At 44.4% G+C, this 21336-nt stretch overlaps 1 protein-coding gene across 3 annotated transcripts in view; it reads right to left on the bottom strand.

Annotated features, from left to right (window-relative positions):
* Positions 1 to 20944, bottom strand: part of MAP3K14 (mitogen-activated protein kinase kinase kinase 14) — a 29877-nt gene extending 8933 nt beyond the window's left edge. The window contains exons 1-11 of one of the 3 annotated variants that reach the window (XM_038385732.2): positions 20671 to 20944; positions 11815 to 12087; positions 10851 to 10920; positions 8521 to 8728; positions 7772 to 8380; positions 6614 to 6751; positions 3652 to 3781; positions 2757 to 2888; positions 2222 to 2326; positions 628 to 791; positions 65 to 215 (exon numbers count right to left, since the gene is read on the bottom strand). In XM_038385732.2, the coding sequence (XP_038241660.1) occupies positions 65 to 215; positions 628 to 791; positions 2222 to 2326; positions 2757 to 2888; positions 3652 to 3781; positions 6614 to 6751; positions 7772 to 8380; positions 8521 to 8728; positions 10851 to 10920; positions 11815 to 12067 (1960 nt within the window). In that variant the 5' untranslated portion in view covers positions 12068 to 12087; positions 20671 to 20944. Of the gene's footprint in view, positions 1 to 64; positions 216 to 627; positions 792 to 2221; positions 2327 to 2756; positions 2889 to 3651; positions 3782 to 6613; positions 6752 to 7771; positions 8381 to 8520; positions 8729 to 10850; positions 10921 to 11814; positions 12088 to 14288; positions 14522 to 20666 lie in introns of those variants that run through there. The other 2 variants (XM_038385733.2, XM_043503283.1) reach the window with 2 other exon arrangements.
* Between the last annotated feature and the right edge of the window lie 392 nt (positions 20945 to 21336).

Genomic DNA, 21336 nt, shown 5'->3' with positions numbered 1-21336 from the left:
CTGATTTCTTACCAGTTGTAGTTAGTAATAAATGAGCAGGACCTTAGAAGCAGGACATTCTTACCCTCCTGCAGAGCTATGTCAGCCTTAGTCTTCAACTCAGCTGCAGAGGCTCTTTTAAGTGGCTCCTTCTCTAGCCCTGCTTTAATGATCTCGACAGTGGAACGGTTACAGGAAGGTGGGATTTCCCTCAAAGGAGGTGGCTCTTTGACTATCTGTATCACATAAAACAGCAAGGGAAAGAGGTTAAACTGAATGAACGAACATTTCAGTCTGCTTCCAAAAAAGACAAGTTCTCCCCTAAGCTGGTCCCATCCACCACTTAACTGCGTCTCTTGGCTTAAGAAGGTGGAATCAGGATCAGAGGCCTGGTAACAATTCATTCTACAAGTAGTTAAGAATGTGCACCTCAGTGATTAGCAGAGGAGAAACAGGAAGCAGCATGAACAAAATAGAGCCAACAAGTAACATAAGTAAGCTGCTCCCAAATTAAGACCACCACCACCTGCTAGTCCCCTATTTGCACCTTTCAGACTTCTTCCCTGTAGCTCACACCAGCTTGCCGGATATAATCACAGTTTGTTTGTCACTCTGGATTTCTGGCATAGCGTACTGTGGATCACTCACCTTTAAGCAAAGAGGGTGGTTGTAATATCGGGTCCAAGGATGACACCCATTGAGCATGTGCAGCATCATGCAGCAGCTGCTCCAGACATCCACCTTTGAGTCGCAGCGTTTTCCCATTACTACCTCTGGAGCCATGTGTGTCTCTGTGCCAGGCATGTAGCACCCTAGGGACACAAGTCAAACTCAGTTTGCCATCAAACCTGCTGAGTATGCACTAAGGCAGGGGTCGGCAACCTATGGCACGCGTGCTAAAGACGGCATGCTGCTGCCTGCCGGGGTCTCAGCTGCCAGCCCAGCTCAGCCTGCTGCCGAACCCAGGCCAGGACCCTGGCAGGCAGCAGCATGCCATTAAAAATCCTGCCCGTCCTGGTCTGCTCTTCTCCACACCCGGCCCCTCCCCTGTGGGGGCAGGATGAAGAAGCTTGGTCCTGCTGGCTGCTGCTGCTGCAGTGAAGGCGAGCTCTCACTGCCCCTCCTCCTCTCCCTCCCTGCTGCCAATCAGCAGCAAGAGGGAAGAGAAGTGGAGCCGCTCCAGGGAGGAGATGAAGAGGTGGGGATGAGGCCTTGGGGAAGGGGGGGTGGAATCAGGGCATACACCCTCCAGCCCCCTGCCGTGAGCCGCTCTGGGCAGGGGGCTGGGAGCCCCCAATGGACCCTAGCCCACACCCCCCAGCCCTGACCCCTGCACCCCCCACATCCCATGCCCTGACTCTTGCACCCCCCACATTCCCACCTGCACCCCTTGCACCAAATGGGAATTGCCCAGGTAAGCACTCCACACGCAAACTTCCTGCCCAAACCCTGAGTTCCCTCCCTCGTTCTAGCTCCTGGCCAGACCCTACACCCCAACCCCCAACCTACTCCTTCACCCCCAGACCTGTGCTCAGTGCACTCCCACCCTCAGCTAAATGGAGAGAGAGAGCGCGCGTGCAATCTAGAACCAGGGAGAAGGAAGGTAGCCACTCTATGTGGGCAGGGCCGGGATCCCAGACCGACAGCAGGCTAAGCGGGGCCCTGGCCAGCGGATGGAACCCCAGACCGGCAGAGGGCTGAGTGGCAGCAGGCCGAGCTGCTCAGCCCACTGCCGGGCTGGGGTCCCAGCCGCCGGCCCCGCTCAGCCCGCTACCGGTCTGCGGTTCTGGCTGCCAGCCCCTTGCCAGCTAGGGTCCTGGCTGCAGGCCCCGCTCAGCCTGCTGCCAGCATAGGTGAATGGAACCCCAGGCTGGCAGCGGGCTGAGTGGGCCAGTGGCGTAAGATCAGCATTTTAATTTAATTTTAAATGAAGCTTCTTAAACATTTTGAAAACCCTGTTTATTTTATATACAACAATAGTTAAGTCTATATAACTAATAGAGAGCTTCTAAAAAACATTAAAATGTATGACTGGCATGCGAAACCTTAAATTAAAGTGAATAAATGAAGACTCGGCACACCACTTCTGAAAGGTTGCCCATCCCTGCACTAAGGAGTAGTCAAAAGGTGATCCCAGGAGCCAAATGCAGCCCACAGGTGCCCAAAACTTTCATACAGAGCTACAGCTTACAAGGCAACTTGGCCCCAAAAGGGACAATACGGAACCATGGCAGAACCTTACCTGTCACCAAGCACTTCCCCAAGCCATCGGGATGAAGGCGAGCAGAGTGGCCAAAGTCACAGAGGAGAGCCCGGCTTCCATCACTGGATAAGAGCACATTGTCCGCTGCCAGTGAAAAGGCTTAAAATCAATGTCCTATTTATTGAAGTCAGCCCTATGCAAAAAAAAGCCAAAGCCAGGAGCCAAAGTCCTTGTTGAGCGCAAACCTAGGACACTTCTCATGCTCACAAAAGTAAGCAAAATACCAGCAGCTAGAGGAAGGCATAATGCCATGCATGAGTCTGCCAATTCTGACCTGCACAGTCCCCTCTACTCCAGAGTTGGGCCTCCCCAAGCAAAGTCATGCCAAACTGAGTGGTAGAGAGGAATAAGTGGAGCTTACTATACTCACCAGTTATGACTGAATGTACAGAGCCTGAAAAGCTAGTGCACTAACCCACTGAGCCACCCAGCAGCCATCTGGAATTAGCAGGAGCCTGTTCTGTCAGATGTTAAGAGGAAGAAGAGTAATAGGGTGTTTTACATGGAACCCTACCTTTGACATCTCCATGCAGAATGTGGTGAGCATGAAGATACTCCAGACCCTCTAATGCTTGACCCAGGTAACTGAGGGCTCTATCCTCTGGCAAGTAGCCACTTTGTTTAATCAGCTGGCCTAGTGAGCCACCTATGAGAGAATTCAGAGTGCACACATTTCAGTCTTATATCTGTCCAGTATTCCTCAGGAGCATCAACATTCCTCCCCTTCTGCTAGGGCCAGAGATAGCCATAAGATCAGAAGGGTGACATTTGTCTCCCACAAATAGGAAAGTTCATTATTTATTCCCAGAGTTCTTGCTGTCCAAGTAACCTCCATTTTTTAAAGTCCCTTACTTTGGTCTCACAACTCAATGACCTCATAGCAACCAATCAATCTGACAGGACCAACCCCATCCAGCCTCTGCTGGTCATCAACCGATCCCTGAAGAGGCTGTGCTTTGTTGCCCCTGGTTGAGAAGAGGAGCTGTGTGCAAGGGAAGTACCAGGTTCAATACATAGTCCCTGCTCCACACAAATATATTACATGAGATCAGAGATTCACTTCACAATTTTGGTCTCAATAGCAAACACTGTAGCATCAAAGCAGACAGGTGCTTGCTTTAGTTTGAGGCTTGGAGGAATTTTGTTGGCTTTCTAGTTTTAAAAATATAAATCCAGAAGTGAGAGGCTCACTCAAAATAGATGTTCGTTTCTATGCACTAGTGGTGTTGACCTGCCACCATTCCTCCCACAAGAAATTAACTCCAATGAAAATCCAGAATACCACCAAAGGGATAAAAACATTTAAAATTGTGGCCTAGGTGGGGGGGGGGGAGATGAGGAGAGAGAGAGACGAGGACATCAATGTCTACTTTGTTTAATGGTTACAAGGGTGCTTCCATCTTCCTTACCCTCCATTAGCTCCATGAAGATGGTAACCCAAGGACCTTCCTTCACGGCTCCATACAAAGGGACAACTTTGGGACTTGTCACTCCAGCACATGTCGTCAACTCCTCTGCACGAAAGTGTTCGACTTGCACCTAGAGAAGCAAAAGAAAAAAAACTAGAGTCACGATGACTGATTCCAACAGCTCAGTTAGGTCTGTACCAACACCCTCCCCTTAAAGGATTTCTTTGGAAATGCAGCTCTTCCCTCCACATGTGGGACAACACCACTCAGAATTCTGGCCATACGTACTCTGTGCACTAGAACAGATCACCTTTCTGTTCCACAGCCAGAACCAACTGGACTTTAGCAACAGAGTACAAGAGACAGTACTAGGTGTTTTGGAGCAGACACTTTTGAACAAGAAGTGCACTGCAAGAATCCCTAATGCTCAAAGCTACACAGCATTTTAAAAATGGCCAGAGAACATCGCTCAGGCTTCAATGCCCTCTCCCCAAAATGCTGCCTCCTCCCCTCGGTCTCCAGATTATGGCTGAGTGAATAACATTTTGGAAGATGGACAACTAGAGCTGATTTGGTTTAAAAGGAAACTAGCAACTTCACACACACTTCAGTCTGAACATTTATCTAGCCCACAGCATTGCTCAAACTGACAGGAATTTTTCCTCTAATCTCACTTTTCAATTTGCTCTGTATATTTGATAGCACACAGTGTAGTCAGTGTCCCTGTTTGCGCTTGTCTTTCATACAAGAGGAAAGACATTTTTATAAATGCCAGGAAAATGCGATTGTAAAAGCCACAAAGGAGAGGAAAAACCAGGGAAGGTATAGCACCTAGAATAACTTGTAAGTAATTTTTTGAAAGAGATTGGATTTCAAGTTCTCTTTATATGCCCATGTACAGTAATCTGCTCTATTTATCACCTCTTTAGGCAGTAGCTATGCTACACAAGAAAAACTAAGTAGAAAGTTGATTCACATCAGTAGGCCAAACAAAAACAAAACTAGACACTGCTGAAGACAAGAAGGAACTCATGACTCATTTGGACACTGGTGGGAAAAGGATGCATCATGTTTCTCTGTTGTCAATGGTCCAGCCATAGCTAGTTTGGTTTAATCTCAAGAATTTAAAAGCCAGCTGCTGAAATAAAGTTTGATAAGACATGGGTAGATAGCTCAAGTCCCGTAAAAACAGAGGTGGCATTAATTTCAGGCAAGCCAGGCATTGCACCTCATTTCCACATTAGTGACTTTAAAGAGTCAGAACTTGGATCTTCATATTTCTTAATTGCTGGTTAAAATCCACCTGTTTCTGACTATGAAGAAATGCAACCAATCAGAAATCCATCCTTTCATGTACACAGTTGCCTTCTGAAGCCTGCGAGTAACAATTTCAAAGGTGACAAGCTTTTTACCCTGTATTGGACAATAATCCTATAGCAAAGTTATCCGAGTGCATGTGTTTGCCAGGTGGATAATTAACCCAAATGGAGATTTTGTAAGTTATGACATCAGTATAACTTGCTCACGTAGTGACCATATGTCATTGTGTGTCTATTATTTTAGATGTACTAGGTATCACGAGTTTCAGAGTAGCAGCTGTGTTAGTCTGTATCTGCAAAAAGAAAAGGAGGACTTGTGGCACCTTAGAGACTAAAATTTATTTGAGCATAAGCTTTCACAGTCTCTAAGGTGCCACAAGTCCTCCTTTTCTTTTTTAGGAATCTCAGGAAATTTTAGTATTGCAACATTTTCTGGTTTGTTTTAACTCTCTCTCCTGCACAGCTCACAAGTGAAACATGTGAGAAGAGATCAGATGTATTTTTCCCCCCCCCAACTTGGTTAATTATATTTTTGCTCGTTTGTTTCCACCAGGTAATCAGTCAAGTTGAGATTGATTTATATATAGCATAGAAAAACAGTTTTTAAAAAGTGAAAATACATACTCAAAAGGATTCTGAACCCAAACTTTCTAAAAGTCAGTTACCTCCCACACTCTTGACTAGAGTAATATATGGGGGAAAAGTATTAACAGCCACCAGAAAGTACATGCACTCTGATATCCAGAGGACTATGTAGTGAGATTATGAGAGAATGTAACTTGTATTAATACAATTACCTACAAAGGTGAGGGCATAGCTAAGACAAATCTTAAAAGAAATTCTCAAGTTCTATATGCATCATTTCATGAAAACATCTGACTGGTTACTATACAATATCTAAAACAAGCTGGACCATGTAGGATCCTGGAAAAGTATAGTTCCTTTGCAGAGCCTATAATACCAATTCACTACACTTCACAAGCATTGTTCAAAACATAATATGCAAATGATAATGCCAAGAAAAAGCCTTAAAATTAACCCCCTATTAGGGTATATGCAACCACAATTTTTTTTTCCAGTATACACTCATTCAATATAGGAAGTTTCAGAGTAGCAGCCGTGTTAGTCTGTATTCTCAAAAAGAAAAGGAGTACTTGTGGCACCTTAGAGACTAACAAATTTTGTTAGTCTCTAAGGTGCCACAAGTACTCCTTTTCTTTTTGTCAATATAGGAAGGTACACCTAACCTTTTGCTTTTGGACACATTTTAAGAATACAGTTAGATTCATGCAGCAGCTAAAAACATACTTCTGATCTTAAAGATTACCCAGAGTCCACAGTAATCTCTCAGCTCACAGTAACAAGTGAGCCTCACAGAATGCTGTGAAGGTCCATAAAGAAGGACTAGAACTGATCACTGAAATACAGGCTCCCTACCTTATCACACAGACAAAAGTTTGTTTGGTGTTACCATACCAATGCTTTGCAGTTCGCCCTTGGATGCACAGCCTCAAGAGCACGGACTCTCAAGAGTAAGATGCCTATAGTCCTTGGGAGTTGGAATGAAAACAGACCCAGCTTTTACTTTCTTTGTGCCTTCTTTTATTGGACATATCAAGCTTTCCTTTGTTTTCTTAAGTTACCTTTTTGGCAGCACACTGAAATCCAGTCTGTTTGTCCTCTATTTTGTACACTTCCCCAAAAGAGCCAACGCCCAGAGAGTCATGGCACTTGGTCCAGTGAACCTCTTCTCGGTATTCATAGTCCACTGGCTTTAGTTTCTAAGGATTAGAAGTAAAGACAAGATGAAGCAAATATGCAGGAACATGGCTGCCAATCAGCTGTGTCAAGTCTAAGACAGAGCAAAGAGCTGGGATTTTCAAAAGAAACTAGAAGAGTTAAGGGTCCCAGAATCACTCAGAAGTAACTCTGGGCTGGGATTTTGAATTCTTGCCTTTAACAAGCCTTTCCCACCTGCTCCATCTAGATTTCTTGGGTCACTGGTTGGGTCTATGGGATCCAAATGACTCACTCTCCATCCTAAAGAGAAAATCCCCTGGAGGCCTAAAGATTTCTAAATAACTAACCCATCTTTTAAAGGCTGTTCTTTCCACAGGCTGAGCAATGCAATGCACACACTGGACACTGCTGTAACAGCTAGTGCGACAAGATCCAGAAGTAGAAGCAGGTGGATATTTTGTGTCTGCATGATTTACATGTGCTTCTGTTGCCCCAGGAAGCCCTACCTATGCAATGGATATTTAGCTGTGTAATCACCCAGCTTGTTGGTACATGGAATAAGAGCAGGGTTTGCAGGTGCAAGGGAAAAATCTTGCAGGTGCAGCTTATCAACCCTCTGACCACTGGATTCAAAATAAACTGCAAATTGCCTATGGAAAATAAAAGCTTATGACCGATTGACCCATATCGCCCTTTTACCACTGAAAGATTAAACAAAGGAAATCTTTGAAGACTGGCTATGTACCAAACCTCTTCCTACTATAAACACCCACTAAACTGAGCTCTTGATGGCTCTCACTGAGGCATTTTAAGCCACATGGAACCATGAAGGACATTGCAGACTGCACGAGTTAGAGTACTGCTTAAATTTACACGCACACTCTATAAGAGAATTTACACCACTACAGATATGACTAAATCTTTCTGAGTTAACTCTACTGGAGTCTTTTCCCTGCATCACTAAGAGGCATTTAGAAGTGTAAATTCACAGTCCTACTAAAACAGAGATGGACACACAGCCTGCCACCATGTCGGCCCAAGTACTAGGCCGAAAGTATCACCTCAGTAAGCAGCACCCCCTCATTGTCATCTGTCTCTCGAAACGGCTCCTTCAAATCCAGACCACCTCCTCTCCACGTCTTGGCCAGGCTGGCTAAGTTCTGCGGCTCACCGAGACTCACACTCCCCTTAAGAGCATCCACCAAATATTCTTCCACAGAAAGTTTGTCCAAGTTGGTTTCCATGGACTGGCTGACACATTTTGGGAAGCTGTGTTCTAAGCTTAGGCCAGACAAGTGACGCTCACCATTCGCACAGGCCCGATCATCAAGGAAATAAGTCTCCAGAGGATTGTGTTTCATGGCACAAAGAGGACTGTCCAGAACGGGGAAGCAAGAGGGCAATCTGTTGTAAGGGAAGGGATGGAGGGTCTCTGGCTGAGGCACAAAGTCACCCTGACAGTGTAGCTTCCAAACATGGTTCAGGCACTGTACTGGGCTTATCAACTTGTGCAGTTCTGGTCTGTGCAGGTTCCTTAGTGAATGGAGTTTGCCTGCAAGCAGAACTTTTCTAGGTTTCTCAAATGGTATCTGATCACAAATTGAGTCCTTGCAAGGTTCTGAAAAACAGGAGCTGTTACTGAAGAGAGTGTTTTGGTGAGTTTCATCCTCCTGGAACACAAGAGGAAGAGAGTTAGGCAGGAACTTTAACAATAAATCCAGTCTCAAAATTCAAACCAATCACCGTCAAAGAATTATATTAATCCTATGATTTTCCCTCCCAACCCATGGGGTTGAGCTTTGTGTCTCACCTGGACTGGGATCGGTGTACAACTTTCCTGTTCTGGAGTTCTGGGTCCTTGCTTAGAGGCCAGTGTTTGTATTCTGACCCTGGATCTTTTCTTGCGACGTTTCTTCCTGCCTTTACCATGATGCCTTGACCTCCAGAAGGCTGGTGCCATTTTCCCTTCCGTAGCATGGGCCACATTATTGGGGATTTGATCAAGACTGTCTGACCGGCTACCAACAAGAAAAGCAAAGGACACATTTTAATATGACAAATAACAGGCGCACATCTTCCCTGGCTGATCACTGCCAATAAAACCAAACCAGACAAGAATGGACATTACCAATATTGCTTTCTCAGTAGGAAAAGTTACAAATGCAGCAGCATATTTGGCATTTCACAGGAAAAAGATATCATGAAAGAAGGTAGACAGCACTGGGCCCACTAGAAGACATTGTCAATGTATTTTGGAAGGTATAGATTGGCAAGGCCCTGGAGGGAAAACTATTGGAGCCACTGGCAGTAAAAATCATTGCCAAGTTGCATTATTGGCACAGACTAGCTGTGTATTGCATGAATGTTTAATTATTAAGTTCACAATCTCTCTTATTTAATCAATTAAAAGAAACCTGTAAGTGTGCTTAGAACAAAGATCTTTACTTACATTTTAAAAAGCAAATTTAGAGTTAAAGAAAGAATCTGGACCAATTGTTTAACAGAGTAGTCAAAATTTAAGCCAAAAACCTCTAGTCTGTGATGACTGCTACTGTAAAACTAAGGTAGTTTTACTAGGAAAGCATAGCTATGCAAACCAGCACCACTCAGAGATTTCTCTTTCAGAAGACAAATATTTACTTTATTAGTCATTCATTAGTCACTGGCCATCAGAAGTTGTTCGTTTTCATCTAACAGGTCTATGTCCTGTTCCCTAGAAACAGCAGTGCCAGGAGAAGAGGTGAGACTGCTCCTCAAATAATTTCCAGTTTTAGATGTTAAGTATCATGTATTGGTCCAAGCAGTATAGCCATCTGCCCTTATTACTCTTTATGCAGTACCTGTCAAGTTTTTCCACAGCTTTTTCAATCATTCCCAGAAATCTCTTCTATCACTGCACATTTAGCAGCTGAGTTGTGGGTGCTAAGCTCATGACAAGATGGTAGCACTAAGCATTGTACATGTTACATTGTACTTCTTACACACTTAAAGGATTATGTGACAGCACAATTTGCACTTTTCCCAAGGTTGCTGGCATAGAGGAAAACATCTGCTGTACTAGTGGAAGGTAAGGCAGCAGTGGGTATAAAACAGAAGTGTCAAGCATATAGCCCTGTGAATCAGATCCACTCCCCTGGAAGCTTTCATCTGGTCTGTGGTGCCCTTAAGCCCATATCAAAGCAATCCAGACTGGAACTTGATTTGCAGGACTAAGAGGAAGCCGGGCACTTGCTGAAAATGGGAACGTTTATGCCCGATTGGCCACAGGTAACTAAGCCCCACCATCTCTTACTCCAGAGCAAGAACTCCTTTCACCGACAGCACTGAACTCTGCTTCCAAGCTCTCCATCAAGCCACTGTTGCTCATCATCCCAGCCAAGGCTGAAGGGCCCCAAAAGTTCCACTTCCCCCTGCTGTGGCTGCTGCTCCCTGCCCTTCTATTTCCCTCTCCTGCCTTTCTCTACCACCCTTCCTCTTTTCTTTCCCCCTCTGGATTCCTGGCACTGCTACAGAGTCCTGCAACACCAGACTTAAAGGTGTGGGTCCTTCTCCGCCCACCTTGCTCTTCCTGCTGTTTCCATGGAACAGGACGCAGACCTGTTCCTGGTGTTATCATTGCCCCCACCAGCCAATCCAGCCTCCCACTGCTTTCCAGAGGAAGACATGGGAAAGGATGCATGAACCTGGCTGAAGAGACATTCTTCAGTCAGAGAAGACTGAAAAGATATGTCCCTTAGCATGAACTTTCTTCCTGCAACCCAAGGACCTAAACTTTCAGCTCCCACCCTCAGGGTGATTGTGTGTAAATGTTCACTGGGAAAGAATCAAGATCCTAGGGATGAACAAGGATGACTGCAAGACAGCTAAACACATAGCCCTCAACATGCTTTGTGGGGCAGCATGTCACAGGACAGGATGTGATGCAAACGTAAAGAGAAAAAGTTACCTGGGAAAGTTACCTGGATAAAAAAGTGTTGCAAGTTCCCCACACTCCTTAGGAAAAAAAAGAGTTCATCAATTCTAAACAGAGTTTCGTTAAATAAACTGTAGCAGTATACAAAGGGGCACCACTGAAGTAGAGTGATGTGAGACCAGTAAATACTACATGGATATACAGCTTTATTTTTAAAGGCCTCTCACCTGTAACGTTTACTATCAGCTATGAAAGGCCTTTCTGAAAAGGTGGGGCTGAACTCCTGGCTGTTCTCACCTGTATGAGAGAAAACAAGATCATCATAAAACTTAAATATTAGTTTCCACTGATGGCAGCAAGTGTCTGAACAAGGAGACAGTGACATCTTGCTGAACCAAACAGTAATCCAGGAAATTCACCATATTGGTCATGACCAGGTATCTTATAAATCAGTTTACCACAGGAAAAACACAGAATTTGTATTTTTACATTTTGTGAAAAAAATAAACACATTATAGTAGAACCCTGTGCCACCAGCATGCACACAGGAATATGGGGAATTAATGCTGACAGCCCTGGGCATCAGGGTTCCTGCTGACAGATTTCGTTTTAAACTGCAAAAAACCCACCCCCACACAGATTTAGGCGTTTTTTTAATTGAAGAATTTGGGGGGTGGGTTCATCATGGAACACTAGGATCCCTGGTTATGACATATGAAGAACTATAGTATTTTTTCTGACATCAAACACTCCCCAAACACTAGGAATCTTCCCTCCAGTTCTTTCCTCTCCTTGCATCTTCTGGAATTTTCTCAAGAAACTCAGAACTTACTGCCATAGAATGTTCATTGCTGGTCATAAAATCAGGGACCAATGGCCCTGGTTTGGGACTATAGTGTGGGTAGGTGCTGCTGCAGGAGCAACCTTATGCAGCTCTGAGAATACCCCTTAGTCATGGCCTGTAACCACCCTGCTATTCCATTATTTGGTCTTTATTCAGCAGAGACTGCCAAAATAGTCAAAGGTCTGGTGACCTGGCTAAATGGGAACTGGAAAATGATCACCAAATTCACCCTGCCTACAATCACAAAGGCAGATTTGAACCCAGCTCTCCAGAGATGCCAAGCTATTGAAATGCCCCACTGCATTATCTACTCCCCTCAACAAAAAGCATCATGCTGTGCAACTTACATTCAGCCTGGGCGATGATAGAAATGGATGCAGAACCTCCTTCTGTCTCTTCTTTTGCTGTTCCTTTGGTGATCACATCTTTCAGGATCTTCCATTGACTGTGGAATGCAACTTTCTCTGAATCTTCTACTTTGCAAACACTGCTCTGCTTCTCACTCACTGTTTCACTCAGCCCTTTATTAGCAGAAAGCTCCTTCTGGTGCCCGATGGTGGGGTCAGGAGCTCCTTGGCATGCAATTTCCATCACGGCCATTTCATAGGTTCACAAAGACACTGCATAAAAAAAAAAACCTTGTTATAGTATTTTATCCTTCCATAGATTCTTTTATTCAAGAGTCTCAAACAATTAAGTTTGAACATCCACATGAAGCAAGGGATAGCTTAGATTTTGGGGGCACCATATGTTCCTCCAGGTCACACAGAACTAGCTGGGAGCTGTGAACAGAACTCTGGCATCCTGGGTCCCAGTTCCCTCCTCTTACTAGATCAGAGACACTAGATGAGATCTAAATAACCAACATTATTTTGGGTAATGAAAAGAGACTAATCTAGGTTAAGATTGAAGATTTTTCCTTCATCTCATATTCATGTGGCCTAACTACCAAAAGTAAATCAAGCATAATTATTTAAAAGCCTCGTCCTTTTAAAGAGGGAATGGTCACTCAAATACACTCTGTTTCATGAATGATTTATCATGTGGATCTGCAGCTTCCATATTCCTCTGCACATCCCCTTACAACCTGTACCTTTGAAATGGTCAAGTAGTATTCCTGGCTGTTCTCTCCCCTGCACTGCCTACCATCTTCGAATTTTTTTCTTATAGTTTGTGTGTTAAGGGTGGTTGGTTTGTTTGTTTTAGAGGGGGAGGGAGTTTGAGTTTGTTGGGTTGTGTGTGTTAATAAAGAGGAAAGTATGTTCTAGCTATTCCTTGCCTGTCCTGAGTCATTTCCTCATTCCAATCCATCCACCAGTAAAAGCCAGATCTTAAAGCAACTGCTTCTTTTATTAAACAGCTTGTGAAAATTCAGATTCTTATACTAAGTGTAGACAGATGAATATTATAAGTCCCATGCTCCCTTCCCTCCCCCCCCACAAAATGTAAGACAGGAAAAAGTGATGTTTGAATAAAACCAGTAAGAGCAGAAACAGGACTATTCCATGTGCATGATCATCAGCTTATTGAGCATCACAGAGCTCAGACTCTCTGCTTTTGCTGGTCACTGCCTGGGGTAACAGAACTTAATCTAAACATGCCCCTGGTGACTACAGGTATGATCTTCGAAGGAGCACTGAGGGTGCTTAGCACCTCTCAGGATCAGTGCCTACAGGGCCATCTTAAGAAAGAAATGAATTGTTTGGACCCAAGTGCACATACTTGTGTGGTTAGCAAATAAGCCACCTAAGAGCCTGGAAGGTATACAAGATAAGTCAACAACAACCACATTCAGAGGCTAATTGAACTCAGAACAGCTGCTGTGAGAAAGATGGTGACAGAATCCTTCTCACTACACTAACTCCCCTCTGCCTCTTCCCTACAGAAATTATTTCAAGTCCATGTGCTGTGAACTAATCTCCCAGAGCAGCAGAGTCAGCCTGCCAAATGACTGACTCAAACCACCAGTGACCTAGTAGACAAGTTCAGAGCTATTCTCGAATTCACACTTTCCTAATTTGCAATAAACTTACCTCAGACTCTCTCCTTGCCTTCCCTTCACCCCCACAAGACCCAGAGAGATCTTTGAACCCTACCTCCCCCCCAAAAAAATACAAGCTAAAACATCAGTATCATTCCCAAAAACTGCACCTCAGTTTTGTTAAATACATTTAGGGAGACTGAACCATCACAAACTCTTGGTTCCCTTGAAATGGAAGGGAATCACATAGATATACTGACATTCTAGTCAGTGCAAGGAAGACTTATTTTGTGTGTAAATTAAAAAGGAGAAATACCAGTCTTAACAGAAATCCCATGTAGCTAATGTAAACAAGACTATTACATTCACGGTGGAGTCAACTTAATACATGATTCAAGTCAACAGGGCTGTGAAGGAGTAAAAAAAAAAAAAATCAAAAATTTGGATGAGTTTGTTACCTCAAATTATAATGCTAATCTCAGTTTCCAACTAAGGACAAAAATTGTGGGAATTCTCACAGATATGAGTTGGAAATGGGAGACTGAATAAAAAGGACTGGCCATCAGGTTTATAACCACAACATTCCCTGGAACCACAAGTTCCAATCCCAGCAGAGGAGATTCAGCCCTTCCCACATATGTAAACTCTGTTCCACACACAGTTGGAGGTGTTAATCCCGAAAGGTGCCAAGTATCCACAACTCTTATTGATTTGGTTGCAGGCGCTTATCACCTCTTGGCACACAGCTTTTTTCAGTTAGATTTTAGAGAAAAGGGCCAAGATCCTGAAAGGATTTTGGCACCTAATTGAAATCAATTAGGGAATTAGGTGCCTAAATACCTTTGAGGCTCTGGGGCAAGGTCCTGTGGGCTCTGAACAGACATTATAGAGAAGTTTGCTCCAGGGCTCCCCATAATGGGGCAGTGTTGTTGACTGTCCATGAGGGTGATACCCTACCACTGCGGCGGCAATCACATTCCCCTGAGGCTGTCAATACATACTCTAGCTGGTGAGAAAAGAAAAGTGATACAGAAATGCAACATTTATTAGGACTATATTCTGCAGTTAAGCCAGGGGTTCCCAGTTTCATTAATGAAATTGCTTCTTTAATTTCAAAACTTCATCTCCCCCCACCACCCCCTCCCAAAAGTCAAACTCAAGGATTAAGCTAAATTTAAACACTTCCATATTTCTTCCCTGCCTGACCACGAAGACTTACTCTGAAAAAACAGGCCCATGAAAATGAAGAAATCACAGGGGGACAGCCATGTAGCAACAGAGCTAGGAGATGAGAACACTATACCACCTACCTGCAGTTGACCTCACTTAACTCGATCATAGTTAAAAACTAACTGCACCTTGTCTCCACTAAGATTTTACAGCAAGATAACTGATGCATGTTAGCTATCACACTGTAAAAAACCACACCTTTTTTGGCAGCAAAGCCTTAGCCATAGTCTATCTTCCCTCATATGAGCAGCAAATTGAAAGTTATCGTACAGCACTACTGAAGATATACAGCCATTGGTCTGATGGCTTCAGAGACTCTTTCTCCAAATAACCTCAGACACAGAAACAGTTGCCATACTGGACCAGGACACCTGCCATACAAACACACAGGGTGGGATTTTTCAGAGGAGCCTGAAGGAATTAGGCACCCAAATGCCACTGAAGTTCAAAGGGAATAGAGTGCTCAAATCCCTTCAGCTCTGTTAAAACCCCAGCTTTGATCACTTTGCTTTTTTGATGCACCACTCATCCACTCCAGTTCTTCATCTGAACATTGTCTACTTAGACTGGAAGCTCTTTGGGGCAGGGACTTTGTCACTTCAGACAAACATACTTACTGTGGTTTTAAAGTTTAAAAAAAACTATGTAAGAGCTAGATTTATAGCTGGCCAAGGGTGAACCAGATCAAAGCATTTCAAAGTCTGAAAGATCTATAGCACATTAAACCTGCTCCTAATCAGTTGCTGTGAAGGCCAAATCTCCCCTGCCAACTGCTATTTTGGAAGGGTTCTAGTCAGCACTTTGTCAGAGCAGTCAAGCAACCTATATTTTGCCATTTGGGAGTTCTGGCCTAAGTCAATTTATACATTTAAGAGGACTACTTTAAAAAAAAATCTAAGGCTATTAGAAGAAATATATAGCTATAATGTTCAACAACTATTTCAGACTGACATTGTTTGAAATAAATAACTGCCTCTGGGAGATGAATTTTATGAGCAATGCATTTAACTCAGGTCACCCAAAAGCTGCTTTTGGTTTATTAGAACATGCAATTAAGAAGTCTTAGCAATATTACTTTGCTGACCTATACCTGGCCACCAAAAATGAAGCTTCACAATGGCAGGATGGAGCCAGGAATTTACACATCACACCGACTGGGAACACTACATTCCCATCCCTAGACTTTGCCTACGTGAAGGTTGTTTTGGGACCTGTAATTCCCAACAAGTGCACTTCCACCACAGGCAGCAGCTGAGGAAGCAAAGAGTAGTCCAAAGCTCAAATGTCTGAGAAGTTAGACAACAAGATGGTATAAAAAAAAAAATACTTGAGCCTGTATGATCTCTTACCTACATCACAGCTTCCACAAGGAGAACAGCACTTGTGAAAAGTTATAGGTCCAACAGAAAAACCTTAGACTAGAGAATGCTCTGGGGAGCTGAGAATTTCTTACAGAACTACAAGATGCCAATTCCATCATGCAAAAAGACCATTATCCGACAGTTCTTAAATTTATTATGCCTTCTTTACAGCTTATAAATGACTTTCTGCCATCTTTTCCTTCCTTCATTTGGTTGGTATACATAGACTTCCTTCACTACCCATGTTTCAATGGAATTGAAATTAAGATAGTTCTGTTTATTTCCTTGTCAGTTTGAGCCATATTATGGCAGCATAGCTCTGTGGTTGGTTGTTAGCTAGCAGAGTCAGCATGGGGAAGTTTCAGTTTGTCCCAGAATGGATTAAAAAAATATTTAGAATACAGAGAACATTCCCCCAACAATTTATTGCAACTTTAAGGTCAGTATCAGCAAAAAGAGGATTTCTGGAAATCTTGGATACCTGATGGAGTTAAATGTAGGCTTTGTACAGAGACTTGCTGTTTGATGACTGAAAGCAGCGTGAGTTAAATGACTTGTTATCCTTCTAAAGAAGGGTTCCCCCACCTCTTGCACTACACTTTTCCTTCCACAGACAAGAATATCTATACAGACCAGAGACGGTTAATTGGTCCATAATGGATTGGCAAGTGCTCCTATGCAAAACAGTCTACTATTTTAATGAATCATTATCAAGCTAAAAAAGTCATATTAAAACAGCTTTCCTCATGTTAATATCTTCAATTAAGCCCCAAAAGTTTTGAAAATAAGTAAGTATCATTTATTCTGCTTACTTTTTACACTTCAGAGTGATTAATGAACTAGAGTAGTAATAGTAATTAGAAATAGTGTCCTGCACCACTACAATGCTGCAACGTAACGCAATGCTGTGGGGAAACATTTGTTTGGATTTAAAACTTTAGTGAATTTTTTAAAAAATGCTTAAACATGTCTATTTTTAATTCCCTGGCCACACACTTATGTCTAGGGCCCGATCTCCTAAGGATGTTCTTTTCCTATTACTGAAATAGGATGAGATTCACTAAAACTCTTTACCCAAATATGACATATCTTCACATTTACCCATTTCATTCAAGTTAGCCGAGTTAATGTTTACAAAGCATTTTGTAAATAACTCTCATAGAAGCTGCAAGTTAGTAAGCATCAATCTAGACAAGGTTTATTTTCAGTGAAGTTTAGTTGTTTGTACATCTCCATCAACGTTCATGATCCAGTAGTCCAACACAACATCCTGACCTCATTTTTTAAAAAGCCATTTCTTAAGCAAGCTTATTTGCTAATATTATATCCCCAACTTAAAATAATATGGCATTTAAAAGAGTCATTCCCATCTACGTCTTATGTTACAAGAATTAAATATTTTCTGTGTAGACAGGACTAAACGGTCACCAAATATTATAAATATTGTATAATCCAATACCAGAAGACACAGTAAAATGGCTTGATTCCATCTACACCAACCATGCTACTTCTCCCCCAGGCCCTTACAGGATATATTTTGTAATAACAGGAAATCAGCTTTCACTTAAATGGTTTTACTAAGCTTAGTAGAGATGGAAGCATTTCCATATAAGCTTCATTTAAATATTTCCCTTTAATCTTGTGAACCCAAACAACATTGTAATGGTGAATGAGACCCAGAAAGTCAAACTGACTCATTTAGTTTCACTGTCCAATCTGATAAAAATACTATTAGTCAAACAGTAATATTTTAAAGATGTATCGGGGAGGGATAGCTCAGTGGTTTGAGCAATGGCCCGCTAAACCCAGGGTTTGAGAGTTCAATCCTTGAGGAGGCCATTTAGGGATCTGGGGCAAAAATTGGGGATTGGTCCTGCTTTGAGCAGGGGGTTGGACTAGATGACCTCCAGAGGTCCCTTCCAACCCTGAGATTCTATGATCAAGAGCCATTTAGGTCTTTCTAGGGCACCCATCACCATGGTATCAAGATGCAAAATACAAAAATGAAGAATCCCAACAATTTTGTATAAAAAAACCTGGCCTCTCCTTCCACACAGCTGTTGATACTAAAAGGTTAAAGTAACTATGCTATTCAGAGAGACTTGGCTTCTCATGAAAGCTATCACTTAGCTCAATTTTTTCAAATGAGTTTTCAGTTATGATAATTGCACAGCCATTAGATTTAAGATAGTTAATTGTTAATATAAAAATTTATGACAGGTTTCAGAGTAGCAGCCATGTTAGTCTGTATTCGCAAAAAGAAAAGGAGTACTTGTGGAACCTTAGAGACTAACATATTTATTTGAGCATATTTGTAGCTCACGAAAGCTTATGATCAAATAAATGTGTTAGTCTCTAAGGTACCACAAGTCCTCCTTTTCTTTTTATAAAAATTGATAGCACTTTTGATGCTCAGATTAATTTGAAATTAGGATTTGGAGACATCCATATGCAGACTCACACTGTGCATAGACAAAAGAAATTACTTGTATGAGGGCTCGGAAATCCGGTTTAAAAAGCAATTTGCAAGTTGTTTATGGACAACAATTTCTTGCTGCCACTTTCAACTCGTGCATGGTAGAGCATGTATGTTTCCAGCTTAACTGATATTAACATGAAGCAGACCGGAAGCATCTGAAATCAACCACAGCAGTGACTTATTAATCAGCAAAGTAGTATTTTAACCTTTTGCCAAAAAAAATTGTTTTAAAGAGAAGTGATATGGTCAGATAATGAGTGGTGAGTAAACAGGCAGTTAAACTGAACTTCAGATCTTATTCATTGTATATTTTGATTGGCTGATCAAGGTTTCTGCCTCATTCTCTCCTCCCCATTGTAAAGGATAGCTTTTGTAGATCTGCACCTAGCAACTCCCAATCAAAACACCAAAGTCCGCAATTTAATCTCCTAAGGTATTAGGAGTGCTTCTTGCTGTGAAAGGCAAGAAAAGCAGGCAGAAAGCAAGTTACTTCAAAAATCAAAATGGAAAGTCTGCTCACTAGTAGAAAAATACCATCCAATCTTAAAATGTCTCTTTTAGCCTCTTCTGAAGCTCTCACTAGAACACATGGAAAAGAAAGAGCAGGTTCAATTGAATTCATGGCTCCATTGTTCTAGACTGAAAATGCATATTACTCAATAATGAGGTCACTTAGGAACACTATGCTTTTTTCAATAATGTTTCATGAAACAATTGTTAATTTGCTAAAATATTTCACATAAAGTTGACAATAGACGTGAAGATGTTTGGGTTGGAGAACGCACAGGTAGAATCCAGAGGAACAGAACAGAGTTCAGCTATAATAACGTTAAGTATTTACAAAAAGAAAAAGGAGGACTTGTGGCACCTTAGAGACTAACAAATTTATTTGAGCATAAGCTTTCATGAGCTACAGCTCACTTCATCGGATGCGAACACAGACTAACTCTGAAACCTGTCGTTAAGTATTTAGTTAAGGTATAATACACACACACAAATTTCAGAGCTATTAGAAATCTGTCACTCTTTCAACACTTCACTGAATGAATGAAGTTGATGTTTGGCTAATACCACAGGTCACTGTTACTCTCAAAACATTCTGGATATCAGATATTACTGGCAAAGCCATTCATGTCAAGTTGTAATAGACTAAAATAAGAGACAGGTTTCAGAGTAGCAGCTGTGTTAGTCTGTATCCGCAAAAAGAAAAGGAGGACTTGTGGCCCCTTAGAGGCTAACACATTTATTTGAGCAGAAGCTTTCCTGAGCTACAGCTCACTTCATGGGATGCATGCAGTGGAAATGAATGCATCGGATGAAGCGGGCTGTAGCCCACAAAAGCTTCTGCTCAAAGAAATGTGTTAGTCTCTAAGGGGCCACAAGTCCTCCTGAAAACGAGAGTTTAATTTAACAAGTTCAAACAAACCCCTTTGCTCATGCAAAGGTCCAAACCGAGGAAGTCAGCTTAGTACAAGAGACAGCTCGGGGTTCTGGTATAGGGACTGCTCTTTACAGAGGCTAGTTACTTTAGCAGCGGTCCGACTGTTTAACACGTTTAAAAAACAAACCGAATTCAGTATTGTTACGCCGCAAGCCGCATTTCTAGAGCTGCCACACGGGAGCCACATTTCCCGGCTTCATTCCCAGCCAGCGGTCGCCCCGGTGCGGTAAATACGACGCCTGCCCTTGCCCTGCCGCGGCGGGGCTCCGGGAACGCTGCCGGGGGTCCTGCTCCTCGCCCCCGGTCGCGGCCCGACCACCTCGGCGGCCCCACAAGCCGCGTGGGGAACCAGCGCCCCCTGCAGGAGCCGGCCGGCCCGCGGGCGGAGCTCCGGAGGCAGCACGCCGCCCGCCACGGCCCGGGAAGCTCCGCGGCCCCGGGGCCCCTCACGTCAGCCGGGGGCGGGCGGCGACACTGGGCGCCCCCGAGAAGGGGCCCGGCCCGCCGCTGCCGGGGCGGGGCGGGGCGGGGCGGGGCGCGGCCCGAGGGAAGCGCCGCGCGCGGGGCCGGGCCGGGCCGCAGCCGCTGGGTGGCGGGGGGCAGCGGTAGGGCCCCCAGCCGGGGGGTAACGGGAGCGCCCCACGGCCCTGCGGCGGGGGAGGGGCCAGGCAGCCGGCGCGCTCCGCGCCCCCCGAGAGCGCGCTCACCTACCCGCTCCGATCCGTGCGGGGGCCTCGAGCCCAGCGCGGCCCCTCCAGGGCGCCTGAGAAGTTGGGGGCGAGCGGCCGTGTCTGCCACGGCACCTGCCTGGCCACGCCCCCGGGCCCGCCGCCCAATAGCCGCACGCTATAGCCCGCTGCCCACGCCCCCACTTTGCTGCGGCCCCGCCCAACCGCCCTGCCCCGCGGCCGAGGCACGCCCCCTCCAGCCCACGAGCCAATCAGCGCGCACACTCCTTCCAGCCCCACGCCGCCGCTTCGGAAGCGATAACTGCTCCCGCCCCCTGGCGCTACGAGAGATTTACTTGGTCCGCCTCCCCAGCGCTCGGCTTTCATTGGGCGGAGGGGGCCTGTGGTTTCCCAGAAGTGGGCGGAGCTTCTTGCAAACCATTTCCCTTCCCCCTTCGGGCGTGGCAGGAATCGCTCAATAGCGCGTGCGCAGCCCGCGAGAGCGTGGGAGGAGGGAGACGTCTGCGTTCCCGTGCGCGGGCGCATGCGCAGGTTGAGGGCCGCCGGCCGTTTGTTTACCAGCTGCTGAACCAAGGAGGGGAGTGGAGCTGCGCGTGCGCGTGCGCGGGAGCGTGACGCGGCTGGTGACGAGGGGCAGCCTTCGTCTTCCCGCCATTGTCTCCTCAGGGAGGGCCCGCAGCGTGCCGCG

This window comes from Dermochelys coriacea, chromosome 27 (assembly GCF_009764565.3).
Source record: "Dermochelys coriacea isolate rDerCor1 chromosome 27, rDerCor1.pri.v4, whole genome shotgun sequence".
In the NCBI taxonomy this organism is placed as follows: domain Eukaryota; kingdom Metazoa; phylum Chordata; order Testudines; family Dermochelyidae; genus Dermochelys; species Dermochelys coriacea.
Note: the sequence above shows the minus strand (reverse complement) of the source record. Positions and strands in the feature narration are given on the sequence as shown.